The sequence below is a fragment of the Delphinapterus leucas genome, chromosome 16 (assembly GCF_059928025.1).
Source record: "Delphinapterus leucas isolate spDelLeu-1000000601 "Yukka" chromosome 16, BTC_Dleu_Yukka2, whole genome shotgun sequence".
In the NCBI taxonomy this organism is placed as follows: domain Eukaryota; kingdom Metazoa; phylum Chordata; class Mammalia; order Artiodactyla; family Monodontidae; genus Delphinapterus; species Delphinapterus leucas.
The window spans coordinates 48,535,503-48,555,840 of NC_143144.1; the positions used below are offsets into that span (position 1 = coordinate 48,535,503).

Sequence of the window (20,338 nt, forward strand, 5' to 3'; positions counted from 1 at the left end):
GTAATCCTCACTAGATTTCAAACTTTTTCATTATTGTTATATTTCTTACGGTGATCTCTGATCAGTGATCTTTGATGTTACTACTGTAATAGTTTGGCAGCACTACAAACCACATCCATCTAAGACAGAAAACTTAATTGATAAAGGTATGCGTTCTGACTGCTCCACTGACTGGCTGTCCCTCCATCTCTCTTCCTCTCCTTAGGCCTCCCTATTCCCTGAGACACCACAATATTGAAATTAGGCCAATTAATAACCCTACAATGGCCTCTGTGTATTCAAGTGGAAGGAAGAGTCGCACATCTCTCATTTTAAATCAAAAGCTAGAAATGGGGCTTCCCTGGTGGCGCAGTGGTTGCGAGTCCACCTTCCGATGCAGGGGACGCGGGTTCGTGCCCCGGTCCGGGAAGATCCCACATGCCGCGGGACGGCTGGGCCCGTGAGCCATGGCCGCTGAGCCTGCGCGTCCGGAGCCTGTGCTCCGCAATGGGAGAGGCCACAACGGTGAGAGGCCACAACGGTGAGAGGCCCGCGTACCGCAAAAAAAAAAAAAAAAAAAAAAAAAAAAAAAAAAAAGCTAGAAATGATTAAGCTTAGTGAGGAAGACACGTTGAAAGCCGTGATATGACAAAAGCTAGATCTCTTGCACCAAATAGTCAGCCAAATTGTGAATGCAAAGGAAAGTTCTTGAAGGAAATTAAAAGTGCTATTCCAGCAAACACACAAATAAGAAAGTGAAACAGCCTTATTACTGATATGGAGAATGTTTTAATTGTCTGGATAGAAGAGCAAACCAGCCACAACATTCCCTTATGCCAAAGCCTAATTCAGGGCAAGGCCCTAAATTTCTTCAATTCTATGAAGGCTGAGAGAGGTGAGGAAGCTGCAAAAGAAAACTCTGAACGTAGCAGAGGTTGGTTTATGAGCTTTAGGGAAAGAAGCCATCTCCATAACATAAAGGTTCAAGGTGAAGCAGCAAGTGCTAATGTAAAAGCTGAGGAAAGTTAGCCAGAAGAATAAGCCAAGATAATGAATGAAGGTGGTTACACTAAAAAACAGATTTTCAACGTAGGCAAGACAATCTTCTTTTGGAATAAGATGCCATCTTGGACTTTCTTAGCTAGAGAGGAGAAGTCAATGTCAGGCTGACTCTCTTGTTAGGGATAAACATAGCTGGTCACTTTAAGCTGAAACCAATGCTCATTTACCATTCTGAAAATCCTAGGGCTCTTAAGAATTGTGCTAAATCTACTCTGCCTGTGCTCTATAAATGGAACAACAAAGCCTATATGACAGCATGTCTGTTGACAAGATGGTTTACTAAATATTTAAACACCACTGTTGAGATCTACTGCTCAGGAAAAGATTCCTTTCAAAATATTAGTGCTTGGGCTTCCCTGGTAGGTGCAGTGGTTGAGAGTCCGCCTGCCGATGCAGGAGATACGGGTTCGTGCCCCGGTCCGGGAAGATCCCACATGCTGCGGAGTGGCAGGGCCCGTGAGCCATGGCTGCTGAGCCTGCGCGTCTGGAGCCTGTCCTCCACAACAGGAGAGGCCACAACAGTGAGAGGCCCGCGTACCGCAAAAAAACAAAACAAAACAAACAAACAAAATATTACTGCTCACTGACGATGCACAAGTCACCCAAGAGCTCTGAAGAAGATGTACAAGATTAATGTTGTTTTCATGCTTGCTAACACAATACCCGTTCTGAAGCCTGTGGATCAAGGAGTACTTTTGACTTTCAAGTCTTATTATTTAAGAAATACACTTCATAAGGCTATAGCTGCCATGGACAGTGATTCCTCTGATGGATCTTGGAAAAGTCAATGGAAAACTTCCTGGAAAGGATTCACCATTCTAGATGCCATTAAGAACATTCATGGTTCATGGAAAGAGGGCAAAATATCAACATTAACAAGGGCTTGGAAAAAGTTATTTCAGCTCTCATGGATGACTTTGAGGGGTTCAAGACTTCAGTTGAGGAAGTAACTGAAGAGGTGGTGAGAACAGCAAGAGAACTAGAATTAAAAGCGAAGCCTAAAGATGTGACTTAACTGCTGCAATCTCATGATGATAACTTTCACAAATGAGGAGTTGCTGCTTATGAATGAGCAAAGAAAGTGATTTCTTAAGGTGGAATCTTCTGGTGAAGATGCTCTGAAGACCACTGAAATGGCAACAAAGGATTTAGAATGCCATGCAAACTTAGTTGATAAAGCTGTGGCAGGGTTTGACAGAACTGACTCCAATTTTGCAAGAAGTTCCATTGTGGGTAAAGTACTATAAAATGCATTGCATGCTACAGAGGAATCACTTGTGAAAGAGTCAATCAATGCAGAAAACGTCATCATTGTCTTATTTTAAGAAATTGCCACAGTCACCACAACCTTCATCGACCACCACCCTGATCAGTCAGCAGCCATCAACATCAAGGCAAGACCCTCCACCAGCAAAAAGATTATGATTATGACTCCTTGAAAACTCTGCTGATGGTTACCATTTTTAGCAATAAAAGTATTTTTTATTAAGGAATGTACATTTTTAAGACATAATGTTATCACACACTTAATAGACTAACAGTATAATATAAACATAACTTTTATAAGCACTGGGAAATAAATAACAATATAATAATAGTAGGGAACATCAATGGCCCACTTTCAAAAGTGGTTAGATCATCCACACAGAAAATCAACAAGGAAACATTGGACTTGAATCATATCTTAGACCAACTGGACCTAAAAGACACATACGGAACATTCTACCCAACAACAGTAGAAAACACATTCTTCTCAAGTGTGCATGAAACATTCTCCAGTATTGATCACGTAGGGTCACAAAAGAAGCCTCAGCAAATTTAGAAGATTGAAATCATACCAACTATCTTTTCTGACCACAAAGACCTGAAACTAGAAATCAGTAACAGGAAAACTGGAAAATTCACAGATATGTGAAGATTAAAAAACATACTCCTGAACAACTAATGGGTCAAAGAAATCAAAATGAAATCAAAACACCTCAAAACAAACAAAACAAAAATGGAAATACAATATACCAAAAACTTACTGTATAGAGAACTTATACTTACTGTATAAGCTCTGGGAGTGGAGTTTATTGTGATAAACCCCTACATTAAGAACGAAGAAAGATCTCAAAAAAACAACCTAACTTTACACCTCAAGGAACTAGAAAAAGAAAAAACTAAGCACAAAGTTAACAGAGGAGAAGAAATAACAAAGATCAGAGTAGAAATAAATGAGATAGAGACCAGAAAAACAATAGAAAAAACCCACAAAATGAAGAGCTGGTTTTTGAAAACACAAAATTGACAAACCTTTAGTTAGATTAACTGAGGAAAAAAAGAGAGAAGCCTCAAAATTTTCAAAAAATTAGAAATGAAAGGTAAGACATTACAAATGACACCTCAGAAATACAAAAGGATGACTATAAGCAATTATACACCACCAAGTTGGATAACCTAGAAGAAATGGGTAGATTCCTAGAAACATACAAACTGACAAGACTAAATCATGAATAAATAGAAAAATTTGAGCAGACTAATAATGAGTAAGAAGATTGAATCAGTAATCAGAAACCTCCTAACAAAAAAAGACTAGGATCAGATGGTTTTACTGGTGAATTCAACCAAACATTTACAGAAGAATTAATGCCAGTCCTTCTCAAACTCTTCTCAAAAATTGAGGAGGAGGGAATACTCCCAAATTTGCTTTATGATGTGAACATTACCCTGATACCAAAGCCATATAAGGGCACTATGAGAAAAAAAAAAAAAAAGGCCAATATCTCTGATGAATATAGAAGCCAAAATCCCAAGCAAAATACTAGCAAACTGAATTCAATAGCACATTAAAATGATCATGCACCATGATCAATGGGATTTATTCCTGGAATGCAAGAATGGTTCAAAAAATGTGAATAAATAAATGTGATATACCACATTAATAGCATAGGAGAGTTCTCCCTTTTCTCCGTGCCCTAAATAAATAGGAAAACATCCATGTTCAAGGATTAGAAGACTTAAAGTTGTTAAGATTACAGTGCTCCTCAATTTAATCTACAGATTCAATACAATTCCCATCAGAATCTCAGCTGATTTCTTTGTAGAAGTTGACAAACTGATTCTAAAATTTAAATAGAATTGCAAAGGACTCAGAATAGCAAAAACAATCTTGAAAAAGGAGAACAAAGTAGGAGGGCTCATATATCCTGATTTCAAAACTTACTACACAGCAATAGTAATCAAGAAAGGGTGATACGAACCATGGAATACTACTTAGCTATAAAAAAGGAATGATTTTTCTTTTTTTAAAGGGTGATACTAGCACAAAAAATAAACACAGATCAACGGAATAGAATTGGGAATCCAGAAATAAGACCATGAATCTATGGTCAACTGATTTTCAATGAGTGTGCCAAGCCCATTCAATGGGTTTAAAAAAATAGCCTTTCAACAAATGGTGCTGTAATAACTGGATAGCCACAAGGAAAAGAATGAACGCGGATTGTTACCTCACACCATATATAAAAGCTAACTCAAAATAGCTCAAAGATCTAAATATAAGAGCTAAAGCCATAAAATTTCTAGAAGAAAACAGAGGTAGGTTTTCATGACATCAAATTTAGCAAAGGATACTTAGATATGACACCAAAAGCATGAGATACAAAAGCAAAAATAGACGATTTTGATTTCATCAAAATTAAAACTTTTTGTGCTTAAAAGGACACAATGAAGAAGGTGGAAACACAACCCACAGTAGGGAGATCAGCCAAAATGGTGGAGTAGAAAGACCATGAGCTCACCTCCTCTCATGGCCACACCAAAATAACAACTATTTACAGACCACGTATTGATGGAAAAGACCAGAACCTACCATAAAAGATCTTCTATAACTAAAGATATAAAGAAGGAACCACAGTGAGATAGGTAGTCAAGACCCATACCCTCTGGGAAACCAACAGGAAAATAATTACAATTTCAGAGCATCTCCCCAAGAAGTAAAGGTATTGAGCCCCACATCAGTGTCCCCAGCCCAGCATTCCTCTGCCAGGAAGATGAGCCACTAGAACTTTTGGCTTTGAAGGCCAGTGGGGCTTACTTGCGGGAGACCCAGAGAGCTGTGGGAAATGGAGGTTCTACTAATAAAGCATGCACACAAAAATCTCACATGTTCCGAGACCCAGCTCAGAAACAATAATTTGAAAGGAGCCTGGGTTAGACCTACCTGCTAATCTTGGAGAGTCTCCCAGAGAGACAGGGGTCAACTGGAGCTCGCAGACACTGGTGGCAGCCATTTTTAGGAGCTCATTCTACCACATACTATTTTGGATCCTCCCCCTAGCTTATTAGCTCCAGGACCCAGCTGTGCCCATGCCCACCAACCCACAGGCACCAGTACTAGGACATTTCAAGCCAAGTAACTAACTGGGTGGGGACACAGTCCCACCCACCAGTAGACAAGGTGCCTTAAGACACCCCCTGAACCCACAGCCACCCCTGGACGCAACCCTGCCCACCAGAGGATGTAGGATCAGGCCACACACACCAGTGAGGTGGACACCAGCCTCAGGACAACGGTACCCCTGCAGCCTGCAGACCCAGCCCACCCATCAGCAGACCAGCACTAGCTCTGGGACTAGCTGGGCTCTGACCCTGCCCACCAGCAAGCCAACACGAGCTTTAGGACATCCTGGACTCTGCAGCCAGCCATGTCAAGAACCAGCCTCACCCACCAGCAGTCTGACACCAGCTCTGGGACCCTGGGCTCTGTAGCCAGACCCCAGGACTCAGCTCTTCCTGCCAGTGGGCTGGCATTAGCCCCAGGACCTAGCTTCACCCACCAGTGTGAAGACACCAGCCCAGGATCTCCTTGACTCCAGCTCTGCCCACCAGTGAGCTAGCAGTAGCCCAGGGGCCACCTGTGGGTCTGCAGCCAGCTGCCTCATGACCCAGCCCCACCAAGCAGTGGCCAGCAGCCTCTGCACAAGGCAGGGCCTGGCAACCAACCAGACCCGGGGCGGGTGGTAGAGCCAAGCCTACGAGACCACCCACAGTAGTCAGCCCACCACAACAGAAGGACCCAAGCAGCCCAGCTAGCGGGCATCCCTAGAGCATATATGGGACCCATAAGGAACTCTTTCAACTCAGTAATGAGAAGACAAGTAGCCCAATTTAAAAATAAGAAAAATATATGAGTAGACATTTCTCCAAGGAAGAAACACAATGGCCAATAAACATGAAAAGATTTTCAGTAACACTAATCTTCAGGGAAATGCAAATCAAAGCCATAATGAGATACCACTCCACACCCAGGGGGTAGCTAGAATCAAAAAGGAAGATAAAAACAAGTATTGGTGAGGATGTAGAAAAATCAGAACCTTCAGAACTCCTGATGAGAATGTAAAATTGTGCAACAATTTGGAAATAGTCTGGTAGTTCCTCAAATTATTAAACATAGAGTTACCATATGATCCAGCAATTCTACTTCTAAGCATATACCAAAGAGGAGAGATGAAATCATATGCTCACACAAAAGCCTGGACATGAATATTTATAGCAGCATTATTCCTAATAGTCCAAAAGTGGAACAACCCAAATGTCCATCAACTGAGGAATGCATAAACAAAATCTGGTAAAACCATACAGTGGAATATTATTCAGTCATAATATAACATAAATGAACTTATCTACAAAACAAAAACAGACTCACGGACATAGAGAACAAAATTTGTGGTTGCCAAGGGGGAGGGAGGGTGGGGGAGGGATGGACTGGGAATTTGGGATTAGCAGATGCAAACTATTATACAAAGAATGGATAAACAACAAGGTCCTACTGTATAGCACAGGGAACTATATTCAATATCCTGTAATAAATCACAATGGAAAAGAATATGAAAAAGAATGTATGATATGTATAAATGAATCACTTTGCTGTACAGCAGAAATTAACACAACGTTGAAATCAACTATACTTCAATAAAACAATTTTTTAAAAAGAAAAGAAAAGTAATGAAATACTAATCCATGTTACAACTTGGATGAACCTTGAAAACATGATGCTAAGTGAAAGAAGCCAATGCAAAAAGTCACATTTTTTTTTTGTTACAATTCCATTTATATGAAATGTCCAGAAGAGGAAAATATAGAGATAGAGAGATTAGTGGTTGCTTAGGTCTGGGAGAGACGGAGACTGTGTTGTAATAGCTAAAGAGTACAGGGTTTCTTTCTGAGGTGATGAAAATGCTCTAAAATTGACTGTGGTGATGGTTGCACATATCTGTGAATATACCAAAAAACCACTGAATTATACATTTTAAATGGGTAAATTTTATGTTTTGTGAATTATATCTCAATAAACCTGTTAAAAAATATTTATTTTAGAACAGTAGACCAAACTAGATGAAATATTACCAGGAAAGATGATGCCAACTATATCACATTATAACTGTATTTATTAATTTAACTAATGGTTCCAAAACATATATATATACAAAAGACAAGAATGAAATAAGCCAAAATATTACCTGTAGGTGATACTCTTCAATTTTTTTTTTAACTTTCTCTACTTGCCAGTGCATGTTATCACAGTGATAATCAGGATAAAAGTATAAAGCCTATAATAATCAGTTATAAATTCATGGAAATACACACAGGAAGAAGACCCAGGATCACATGCTTTAGGTTCCTAAAAGCTTCTGTTCTGAGGAATCTGGGCTCCAATAAAGGAATCTGGGAAAGAGACACTAACAACCAGATGGAAGGGCCAACTCATACTGTCGAAGTCACAATGACACTCCCGCTCTGCACCACTCCAACTCCACCCCAGGCTCCAGCCCAATTTAAAACTATTCTTTTTTTTTTTTTTTTTTTTTTTTTGCGGTACGCGGGCCTCTCACTGCTGTGGCCTCTCCCGTTGCGGAGCACAGGCTCCAGACGCGCAGGCTCAGCGGCCACGGCTCATGAGCCCAGCCGCTCCGCGGCACGTGGGATCCTCCCAGACCGGGGCACGAACCCGTGTCCCCTGCATCGGCAGGTGGACTCTCAATCACTGTGCCACCAGGGAAGCCCTAAAACTATTCTTTCATAGATTGAAATGCTAAGAGAATCTCTGATTCTACTTGAATCAATGGAAAGCTAAATTATGAAAGACACCTACCCCTGAGAAATCATATACAAGCCTGGAAAGCCTGCATACTCCCAAATTTAAAAAATAAAAATAGTAAATGTATTGGTTACATTAAACCTTGTCAGGGAACAGAACCCTGAAGTTCAGAACCTGGAACTATAAATCACATCAGACTGCACCTCACCCTGCGTAAAATTGAGGGTTCCAAATCCGTCAATCGTGCCAGCTGCAAAACTGTAGCCCAAGGCTGGTTTACATGTTTTTGCCTAAAGGAAAAAATTTAAAAAACAAAACAAAAATGAAACATAAACAGAAAAAGAAACAGAAGTTGAACTTCAATAATGAGAGCAGCCCAGAACTTTACCCTTGTGGCATAATCAGTGTGACTCAGTGACACTTACTGTGTGTGTAGAATTGAGCCAGACAGTGACGTCCGTCATATTCACCCACTGATGAGCTGAAGCCAGTGGCCCAGTTACCTCCTGAGAGGCGGAGGCATACAGTTCCTAGAAAACACACAGCCTTACCATTAAAAGCAAAAAAGCTAAAATGAATACCAGCAACCGTACCTAAGAAGTGCCAATTTGGAAAAGAGTCTTTCAGTCAAGTTTTGTTTTGCTGTCTGATTAGACAGAGCATGCGCATCTCTCCACCAAACCCCCTGTAGCTTCCCAGAAACTTGAAGGCCCTGAGACCATTGATCTGTGTCTATTTCCCACAAATACGAAATTCCAGTGATGCAGGCTATGGTACAAATGCTCCAATCTCACTAGAAAGACAGCCAAGAAAATTTAAGGTTAGGAGTAGGTGGGCCAAATTACCTTCTTTGCCAGAACAAGGGTGCCTCCATGGGGATTCTCATGGAGTTTTCCCTCTCACAGTCCTTGAGTCCTCTGGCAGGGCTGGTGCCAAAGGGGGGCTTGAAAGTCTTCAGGACCCACTTCATCTGCATCTGTTCCCCCACCCACTGTTCACCTTTGGATGTTCTTTTTTTTTCCAGTATGGTCAATTGATGCTTTTTTAATCTTAGGGGCAATGTGAGTCAAAATATATTTAGGAAGGTTTGTTTGTATTGATCTGTATCATACAGTAGAGGCAAACCCTGCTTCAGCACCAATGCCTTTGCCTGACACCTAACTCATTTCTACTCTATTGCCATGTCAGTTTCCACAGCCACATGGGAACGCTCAAGTTGTCAGTAACACCAGCGGCAGCCTGCGTCTCCTCATTAAGAGGGAAGTTGTGCCTTGCTGAGAAGAGAATCCAGAATGTGGGACAAATCTCTATGTCGACTGGGCTCGGAATGGTAACAAAATTTCTGACGCCAGATTGTGTCAGGGGTGCACACCCTAAATAGAATCTGTTAATTTAGTAACAATCCACTGATAATACCACAGTAATTAAAAAGAAACTGCAGCAATTAGGTTGGCTGGTGTCTGATGTTTTTAAGGTGTTTTTGTTCTTCCTTAATTGCTCCTGAAACATTTTAGAACCCTTGAGACAAAATATTTACACACACACCCTCTCTCAAGCCCATGCTCACTAAAGGTATGGGTAAACTATAAAAACGAAGAGATTTAACTATCTTTGTCAGAGATGGCTCAGCCCAAAGCTATCTTTTGTTTTTTCCATCAGAAATGTCTCCATAGGAGCTGATACAAAATATGTAAGCAAAATGGAAGATAAAATTTAGAAGAGGAAGGAGGGTAGAGTAACTTGTAGTAAGCTCACTGGAGACCAGATTCTCTCTTCATCAAAAAATCTTTTAAAAAGAAAGGAAAATGTAAGATGGATGATCTTTCCATATCAAAAAAGACCAGGGACTAATTTGAATCCAAATTGCCAGAATTGGCAGTGGTGCCACTCAGCTTTACCTTGTCACCGAAGGAAAAGTTAAGAAATGGTAGGGCTTCCCTGGTGGTGCAGTGGTTAAGAATCCTCCTGCCAATGCAGGGGACACGAGTTCAAGCCCTGGTCCGGGAAGATCCCACATGCCGCGGAGCAACTAAGCCCGTGCTCCACAACTACTGAGCCTGCACTCTAGAGCCCGCGAGCCACAACTACTGAGCCCGTGTGCCACAACTGCTGAAGCCCGCGCGCCTAGAGTCAGTGCTCCACAAGAGAAGCCACCGCAGTGAGAGCCCCGCAACACAACGAACAGTAGCCCCTGCTCGCTGCAACTAGAGAAAGCCTGCACGCAGCAACGAAGACCTAACGCAGACAAAAATTAATTAATTATTTTATTTTCTTTTTTTTTTAAAGAAAGAAATGGTCAGGTGACTTGGCAGGCCAAGGCCTGAGAGACTTCTGAGAATTTGGGTCAGTCTGGTTATATCTGGTCATACCACATGAATTGAAAACTTTACAATCTATCATCCAACCACCTGAAGCAAGCATTCTGGCTGAAAGAGAATATTTCCTGATGACTTTCTTTTAAATGTACTTCCCATAAGAAGCCAGACACAAGCAGTCACAGAGAGGTTCCTGTGTGGTTTGTGAAAACAACCTTCCTGGTTGACAATAAACAGCATTCAGTCTTCCAGACTCCTTGGTGCAGCTTAAGCTCCTGCTGTCTTCCTTACAAGTACGGGCTTCCTGATGAACAATGTCAGTGGATTTTAAAGCACAGTTTTGAATGAAGATGAAAAAAGCAGGCCGACGGCTCACCTTTGCTTTCTCATATATGATCCGTCCTATGATTTGTGTGCTGTTAAGCATATCCTGCCCAGGTCCCGCAGCAATGCACATGCTAGGCTGGAACAAAAGGACACAAGGTGTGTTCTCAGTGAAATAAGCGGTTCTTTTAAGGAATGGAAAATGACAGGTGAATCTAAGCAAATAGATTTTTTGAAAGCCACATTCCAGCATTTCTTTTCAGGTGTTCTCTTAATTTACAGATTATGAGAAGCAAAATCATTCACGGAATTAGAGCAATGAATGTTGCTAGAAATCCTCTATTCTAGAAACTTACTTTTAAAAATAAGGAAACTGAGGCTCAGGTGGGTTAGATTCACTGAAGATTATACAGGTAGCTAATATCTGAGCTACTACCTAAAGCCAGGTCTTTCCATTTGCGGCACATCTTTCTCTTTGCTGGTTCCTGCCTATGGCACTTGCTCATGATTGCCTTCAACTGAAACTCAGTTAAAATTATATTGGAACGACTAGCTGACCCTCTGGAAAAAAAATCAGTAAATACATCTGGCTTTATATTTTACTTCTTAAACCAGAAAAATTTGCGACTGATCGGATACTTAAATATTATAAATGGCACCCAAAATGTATTAAAAGAAAATATGGATGAATATATTCTAAAGTCTAACAATGTGAAAGGTCCTTCTAAAAATTATATGGAACACAGTTTGACAGTTTAAACATCCATAACGGGGGGAAAAACATAAGTAAGACTGAAAGATAACTGATAAATGGGGTGTTGAGGGATGAGTTTGCAGTTTATGACAAACTAAGACTTTAATATATTAGGAGCTTTAAAAAGTCAGCAAGAAAAAAAATACCCTTATTAATACATTTTGATTCATTCATATTGAGTTGGGTATTCTCTTATTTGTAGTAAAACTCATCACATTGTATACCTTAAACTTAGACAGTGTTGGATGTCAATATATCCCAATAAAGCTGGAAAAAAATAAAAGCAAAAAAAAAAAAAAAAGCATCCTAATGGATAACACCATGGATGCAGATGAATAGGTAATTCACACACAAAATGTAAATGTAAATGGCCATTCAACGTTATAATAGGTTCAATCTTAATGAATTTAAACTACTAAGAGAGAGAACTCTTCACATTTGTGCTAGAAAAAACTGAAAGATTGACAAACCTGCTGGAGGAGTTTGGGGAAAGTGTCACTCATGCACTGTGGGTAGAAACGTGATTGAGAGTATTTGAGCAATGTGTAGAGTATATTAGAGGTGCTTTGAAAAAAAAGAACAAACTCACTTTTAAGAATTTGTCCTAAGGTGAAACTCACACATGTGAAAAAATACATGACAAGCATAGTGACCATAGCATGCTTATATGAAGGAAGAAAATAAGAAGGGAGAGACTGTGCGAGGAGAAAAGCAGGAAAGGAAAGAAAATACTCATCAGTAGGGGATTGGTTAACCAAATTATGGTACTTAAAAATAAAGATTACGAAGTTAGTTTAAATAATGTTTTAAAGTATATTTACTGGAAATAAGGAAGCAGGGTATAGAACAGCATTACAATATGATCCCATCTATGTAAAATTGTACATATATATGTGCACAGGTGCATAAAAAGTTGTCTGGGGGGCTTCCCTGGTGGCGCAGTGGTTGAGAATCTGCCTGCTAATGCAGGGGACACGGGTTCGAGCCCTGGTCTGGGAGGATCCCACATGCCGCGGAGCGGCTAGGCCCATGAGCCACAACTACCGAGCCTGTGCATCTGGAGCCTGTGCTCCACAGCAAGAGAGGCCGCGATAGTGAGAGGCCCGCACACCACGATGAAAAGTGGCCCCCGCTTGCCACAGCTAGAGAAAGCCCTCGCACTGAAACGAAGACCCAACACAGCAAAAATAAATTAATTAATTAATAAACTCCTACCCCCAACATCTTCTTTGAAAAAAAAAAAAGTTGTCTGGAAGGATGTTTATTAAAATTTTCACAGGTTAATTGTGGGATTAAGGGGTGCTCCTTTACATAAGTTTCATTTTCTGAACTTTTCAATATTGTATTTTTTTTTTTTTTTTTTTTTTTTTGCTGTACGCGGGCCTCTCACTGCTGTGGCCTCTCCCGTTGCAAAGCACAGGCTCCGGACGCACAGGCTCAGTGGCCATGGCTCACGGGCCCAGCAGCTCCACGGCATGTGGGATCTTCCCGGACCAGGGCACGAACCCGTGTCCCCTGCATCGGCAGGCGGACTCTCAACCACTGCACCACCAGGGAAGCCCTGTGTGTATTTTTAACAACCATATATCATTTTTCTAAAAAACATTAAAGCTATTTTCTAAATTAAAAAACTTTTTAAAGAAACCACATTAAAGCAGAAGACACGGCAACATTTGTCCATTTCCCTCTTTCTTTTTCTCAAGCGTCTTCTGGTTTTGTTCAGAAAGCCATCCCTCTCCTTGCAGTGATCCCAACCCAGCTTAAGCCAATCAACACATACCATTTCTCCAGCAACTGTTTTGGTCCAGGGATGGACATGTGACATAAATTGACAGTCAGACTAAAGAGAATTCTTATTCCGTGGTTGGAAGAGAGGCTCGCTCTCTCTCCTACTGGGTATTAGAGAAAAAAGCACACACCTTCCTCACTGATGACTGACATCTTGCAGACATGAGGGAAGCTAATCCAACACGAAGGGAAAGGAAGAGAAACTGAATTGTGTTGTGGAAGGGGGTATGATTTTGCTGTAATTTTTTCTGATTATAAAGTAAAACATACTTATTGTAGAAAAAGTATTAAAAAGTATAAATAGAATTAAAATAATGAACAAAAAATAAATAGAAAACTGCCTATACTAGTGCCAAAAAGAGAAAATCGTGGTTAACATATCAGTGTGTTTCATTTTGTCTTTTTACTATGATACATTTATTCTCAAAACTGCAGTCATGATGAATATGCAATACTAAACCCTGAGTTCCTTGGTATTATGAGCTCTTTCCCACATGAAGTATTCCAACATAAGACATGAAGGTGATGCATAATATTCTATTGCAAATAAGTATTATAATTTATTTAACCATTTCATCTGTGAATTTTGGAATTTAACAAGTAATCCTCAAATCTAATGCGAATTAATGATGTGTAAAAATTTTGGAAGTGAATGGTAACAAAGACTTTTTTTCATTGTAGTATAGTTGATTTACAATGTTATGTTAGTTTCTGGTGTATGAAGACCTTCTATATAAAAATAGTAATATACAATGGAAAAGTATAATTGTTAAAACTATATTTCTCATTGAGTGGGGTTGACTGGGATAAAATAAATAGCCCAGGAATAGTGTTTAATAAAAGCAATATGGCAGGTGAAATACTGTATAAACACAAAGAATAAGAACCCAGAAGCTAGAATCTGCTGCTCATGTCAATGTTGCAAAAATCTAAATGAAGATGGGAGGACAGCCTTACTTGCTACCTTTAAAACTTATCACATAGAATTGTATATAGTCATAAAGAGATTTTTTTAAGACAAATTAGGTAGAAAACTCAAATCCTATACCAATAAAAAAATCAATAAGTTATAGAATGTTGTTCATGAACACATAAACATAGGAAGAGGTGTGAGAGTGGTAACTTTGGGGAAAGGGAGAGGGTAGAGGGGAAGGAGGTGAACAGGGACTTTCACTTTTTACTGCTCTTTATGCTTCCCATGTGGTTTGAGTTTTTACACCAAGATTGTTTTGTTTGTAATTTATAAGAAAGGAAAAAGAATTCTGACCTTGTATTTTTAGAAAACCCTATAGACTTTATAATCACTGAGAAATGTCTCAGGCAGGCAGTTTTTGTACTAAATTGTGACTTCAGAAATGCCAAGGAAAAATGTTTCAGGCTGTCCAATTTTGGGGAAGGATATTTAACCTCTGATATTTACTAAGTTGTCTTATCATTCAAAAAATTTAACAATCAAATGGAAAACTACAATTTTACTCAATCACAATTTAGTGGGTGCTTTTGAGAAGAGCAAATGCTAGCAGTAAGTAGGTCAGAGTACACTTGAGGAGAACATAATTGTACATGAATGTTGAATAGTTAAACATAAAATGTACTTGAGATGCAAAAACAGATTTCACGTCATTATTACCTACCCCACCAATGGGACAAGTGCTGTTGGCATTATCACAAGACTCTCCCGTGTTGATGCAGTGCGGGCCAAGAATATTGGGGGACACATCTCCCAGGTTCGATGAAGCAAAAGCTGCTACATAGGGTCCCTGCCAAAAGAAACATCCAGTTGCCGTTTATTCTTTCTTTTTTTTTTTTTTTTTTATTTCAGGGCCAAGCAAGGAGAACAGGCAGCTCATGATCAAAAGACCCAAACTCCACAATGGCTTTCAGGGGAGCATTTTTAAAGGCAATATTTGGGGGTGAAGGCTGCAGGATTCATGACTTTCTTCTCACTGATATGTTGTGAAGTAGCAGTGTGGTGCTTTAGGAATCTTAATCATCAACTTTCTGGTTCCAAACAGTCTGGGGTCTAGTGCTTGTGCTCAGCAGGTAGTCGCCATCCTCCACCTGAGTGGGGGTCTCAGTTCCTGTAGAACAACTGGTTTCAGGACTTAATGAAGCTCAGGTTCTTGATGTCTCATTGCAGAAAGAATTCAGTGAGAGACAAAGTGATACGTAAGAAGTGGATTTATTTAGAGAGAAACACACTCCACAGACAGAGTGTGGGCCATCTCCGAAGGTGAGAAAGGCCTATTCTTTCTTTTTTACCACAATGAGTTCATTAAAAAGGCAAACATTCAACCCACTCTGGTGAACTATTCAAAATCATTTGCATACGACAAAAGGAGGATGTACAATATTCTGAGAGAATTTTTTATTTCTGAAAAGGCTCACATTGCCATCAGCATACGTGTTATTACTCGTGATATTCCAGTTATCAATAAAGCTACTTCAAGTAGGAGAGTTTCAAATTTCTGTCTCAAACAGCAACATTTTGACAAGAAATACAGTGTGCAACGAGTTATAAAATGCTGACCCATCAATCTAGTGTCTGGTGTTGTACCTGGAGCTCAGATAACCATTTTCCCTTTAAAAATAAATAGCCTATTGGCTTAAAAAGTGAAGAGCCAATCCGGATTTTTCTGTTGCACAGCTGAACCTAAATATAGCCTCCACCACCCAGACGTGCCCTCTGTGTATATTTTCTCTATCTCTTCAACCTGAAATAACAACACAAAACCTTTTAGAGTAGGGCAAGACCTTAACCTCAACCAACTGGACTACAATTCTACCTTAAATTCTTAAATTTTCTTAGGGAAAGAGATAATCAAGTATAGGAGATTATGTGTCTTTTTTTATACTAAAAAGATAATGGGAAACTCCTTTCTTTTCCCTAAAACACAGGCTAAAATGAAAAAAAATAGAGATTTGTCAACAAAGGAGCTAAAAAATCAGACCAGATGTTCATGGGCTAATATTCCCATAACATCGCACGGAAAAACCTGAACGAACTTTTTGGCCAACACAATATCTTTGTAACAGAACACTTATTCTAGGCAAGGGCCTGGGGTTCTCATCCCATCATATATTCTTCTGCAATTAGGGGTTAGATGCTGGGGTCAAGCAGAGCAGGGTCCTTCCTCTCCAAGTATCTGCAGTCAGTAATTTACACAAAGCTGACGAGTTTCCTGGAGTACATGGACTGGGTTCCTGGACACCCCCAACTCTGATCCCATCACTCACTACATTTCAGAGTTACAAAGACAACTCTAATGGATTAGGGTTGTCTCTGACTTAGGCCATATTGCAGGAAAGTAGAAATTCCTTGAAAGGAAATTAGGAGGGAAGTCTGGACCACAGAAAAGGACTCATTCCCTGTCCTCATTCAGATTCCTATACCATTAAGAAGGTGCTTAATAATTTTATATCTCTGAAAACAAGAGATATAAACACAACACAGTTTATCATATTTCCAAGTTAATCAAAAATTATATATGGCAAAAGTTATTATATATTAATTTGCCCTTCCTTATCCAACTAATTGTAACTTTATGAAATCATCACATCAGTAGTATTTGACACAAAGCTAACGGTCATTTAAAATTTTTCTTAGGGAGGATGGAGAATTCTTTCTATCCAAGCATGTCAGTATGTGGCATCCGTGATGACACTTTCCTCTGAAGATTTGAATCAGCTATTCTGAACACTGAATGAATGATGATACTCAATGAATTAAGATGAAGCTTTCAATGCCATAAATTCTCACCTCTCCAGGTAGATATCCTTTGTTCTTCTCTTGCTCAAAAAGGTAAGAAGCATAGCCCACATTGTCGCTGTTTACAAGATGATTGCTATTGTTCATGCTGACTGGGTGGATGGCAAACCAGCTGTAAAAGAACAGGAAGCCCTAAGTTAATGAAGAGAACCAGGTAACTGGGGTGAAAAATGAGGACTGGGCGCTTAAGGTTTCTCCAGCTGTAAAAAAAAAAAAAAAAAAAAATTCTTTTGATGATAGGCATTCTATCAAAACATTTAGGTTCTTTCATTGTTAATGAAACTTAAATTACTAATAATATACTCAAGAAGTCTGACCACTTACTTAAATTTAAAATATTTCATCACTGTCATCTTCATCATAAGCTTTTAACAAGAGCCAATACTGGTTAGTTCCCAGGGGATATACCTAAAGAATTGTATCGACATAGACTTTATCCTTCAAGACAGGTACACACATAATAATTATTCAAATCAATCCTATCCAATTCAGTAGACATTTACTGAGAGTCAGCTGTGTGCCGAACACTGAATAAATGGCAATTTACTCTAGAATCTTGCAGAAGACAAAGATGTAAACAAATGGCTTTGATACAGTGTGACAAATGTTATAAATAAGGAGGCATAAAGTGTTTGAGGACCACAGATGACTAGCAATTAATTCTTAAACACATTCCAGAGAGAAAGAACAGCAGAGTAAATGCACAGGGGTGTGAAAGAGGATGTTATGCATAATTCAGTATATCCTTATGCATAGTAATACCTTGTTTAAGTGTAGAGCTATAGAGTTCACAAGTTAATTTCACATCTGTTATTTCATTTGAATTTCAAAACAGCCCTGAAAAACAGGCTGGTACTACCTGCGCCCCACAAGGTGTCTCGGAGAAGCAGTATGGAAGCCCACTTGTCATACAGGACCAAGGCTAAAGTGTGGGTCTTGTGACACCTTGTTCAGTGGCCTTTGTAGGATCAAACCTCGACACAGGTGAAAAAGGTGTTTACAGGATAGAAGGCTGTAAAGCAGATTAGCAAGAATACTCAAGAAAAGAGAGATGCCAATCAATAAATTTTCAAGCTAATTTAGGATTTTAAAAAATCTTTTGTTGATTTTTCTTCGCTGAAGGCTTTTAAAACATTTCTACCTAAGTAATATGGTACACAAAACTGAACATTGACTTAATGACTAGAGACGTTTACGGGCTTCAAGTCATCATTCAGTATTCAGTTCTCGTTACCCAACAGATGTAATATGTAGGTCAGAGGTAGCCAGCACAACACCCACGGGGGCTGGGTAGGCAACATAGGAGTTAATCTGGTTGGTACAATACGGACTGTGAATTGCGGAGAAACTTGCATAGTCTAAGGACCACCGCCTCTACTGGGCTGCGGCCAAATGCTGCCTGATGGGAGCATAAGCCAGTGCTGCCAGATCTTCCACAAATCCATGGTTTTGGGAAAATGTATCCATTTAAAAATTCTATTTAAAGAAGTAAATGGCATGGAGACCAAGGAGAAGAATGGTTACAAGTTAAGAGACTTAAGACACCAAGCCAACAAATGTAGTTTGTGGACTGTGTTTGGATTCTGACTCAAAACAACTGGAAAAAGACTGTTGATACAATCAGGGAAAACTGAACACAGACTAGGTTTTAGATCATATTAAGAAATTATTTTTAATTTTGTTGATTGTGATAATGGACTGTAGTTATATTTGTCTAAGTTTTTATCTGGTAGAGATACACACTGAAATATTCATGAATAAAATGATATCTGGTATTTTTGCTTTTAAATACTCTAGCAAAACAAACAAACAAACAAAAAGGAAAGGAGGGATGAAACAGAATGGCAGAGGACTGCTAATTATTGGCGCTGGATAATGTTTCCATGGAGATTCATTAGAGTAATCACTCTAAACTGGCATATATTTGAAATTTTCCATCATTGTTTTTTGTTATGCTGACATCCATTGAAAAAATTTTCCTTCCAATTTTATTGAGATAACTGACATACAGCGCTGTGTAAGTTTAAGGGGTACAGCGTGATTCGACTTATGTACATCATGAAATGATTACCACAATACGTTTAGTGAACATCCATCATCTCATACAGATACAAAATTAAAGAAAAAAGTTTTTGTGATAAGAACTCTGAAGATTTACTCAAGAGCTTCCATATATAATATATAGCAGTACTGATTACATTTTTCACGTTGTACATTATATCCCTAGTACTTACACGTGGAAGTTTGTAGTACTTTTTGACTGCCTTCGTCCATTTCAATTTTTTTTTTAATAGTGTTAGACCAAATCACCAGTCTATAGGCTGCATTCAGCCCCCAAGGTGTGTATGTGCCACTGTGCAAAGGTACAGAAGTTTGGATTGAAGGCAGTTCTAAGGTCATTCCCTAGAAGTTACTTGCAAGGTTTCTATATGTTTTAAAACCCTTATATTCGTTTCTTTTTTGTGGTTTTTCTCTTTCTCCTAAGACTCAAGTGCCAAGGGATATTCTAGTCAACTAGTATTTTCCAGTCAGTTGAAATCTGCTTTTTTGTAGTTTTATTCCATTTAGTTTGGAAGGAAAATGAGGTGGTGGCCATGACAGTTCCAAGGCTCTCCAACCAAAATATTTCCAACATGGTCACACTGAGGTCAGCCAGATGCAACCTCTCCAGTGCAATCAAAGGAAACCCACAGAACAATTCTATCAATGTTAGACTATCATTTAGTACTTATTGGGTGAAAAACTTTATATATAGGTTCTCATTTTATTCTCACAAGAACCCTTTGAGTCAGATGCTTTCCTTATCCTCATTTCAAACCAAGGAAACAAAGGCTCAGACTGATGAAGTAACATGACCAAGGTCACAGAGTTGTAAATCAAGAAGCAGGACTATGAATCTAGGTTTGCCAGACCGTAAGCCCATGTTCTTATCTGCTATGGGATGCGGGCTCTGTTCATTCAATCGCTCATTCAATATACATTTAGTTAACTCTGACTTTGTGCCAGACACTGGGGACAAAGAGATGCACGAGGCATCATCTCACCCTTGAAAAATGCTTCACAGACGATGTGACATTTGAGCTGGGTCTTAAAAGATGAATAAGTCAAGTGGGAGGGGACATGGGGATATATGTATACATATGGCTGTTTCACTTAGTTGTACAACAGAGGCTAACTCAGCATTGTGAAGCAATTATACTCCAATAAAGATTAAAAAAAAAAAAAAAACGATGAGTAGGAACGTGGCAAGGGGATGACTGGAGAAA

At 39.4% G+C, this 20,338-nt stretch overlaps 1 protein-coding gene across 8 annotated transcripts in view; it reads right to left on the reverse strand.

Annotated features, from left to right (window-relative positions):
* ASAH2 (N-acylsphingosine amidohydrolase 2) overlaps positions 1-20,338 on the reverse strand; it is a 170,179-nt gene that overhangs the window by 118,004 nt on the left and 31,837 nt on the right. For all 8 annotated transcript variants that reach the window (XR_016387985.1, XR_016387984.1, XM_089897252.1 and 5 more), the window contains 5 exons: positions 17,064-17,184; positions 14,938-15,063; positions 10,814-10,900; positions 8,548-8,652; positions 8,331-8,412 (listed from right to left, as the gene is read on the reverse strand). Coding sequence is in view for 6 of the 8 variants with exons in the window: in XM_089897252.1 (XP_089753378.1) it covers positions 8,331-8,412; positions 8,548-8,652; positions 10,814-10,900; positions 14,938-15,063; positions 17,064-17,184 (521 nt within the window). In the remaining 2 variants the exon portion in view is untranslated. The remainder of the gene's footprint in view (positions 1-8,330; positions 8,413-8,547; positions 8,653-10,813; positions 10,901-14,937; positions 15,064-17,063; positions 17,185-20,338) is intronic.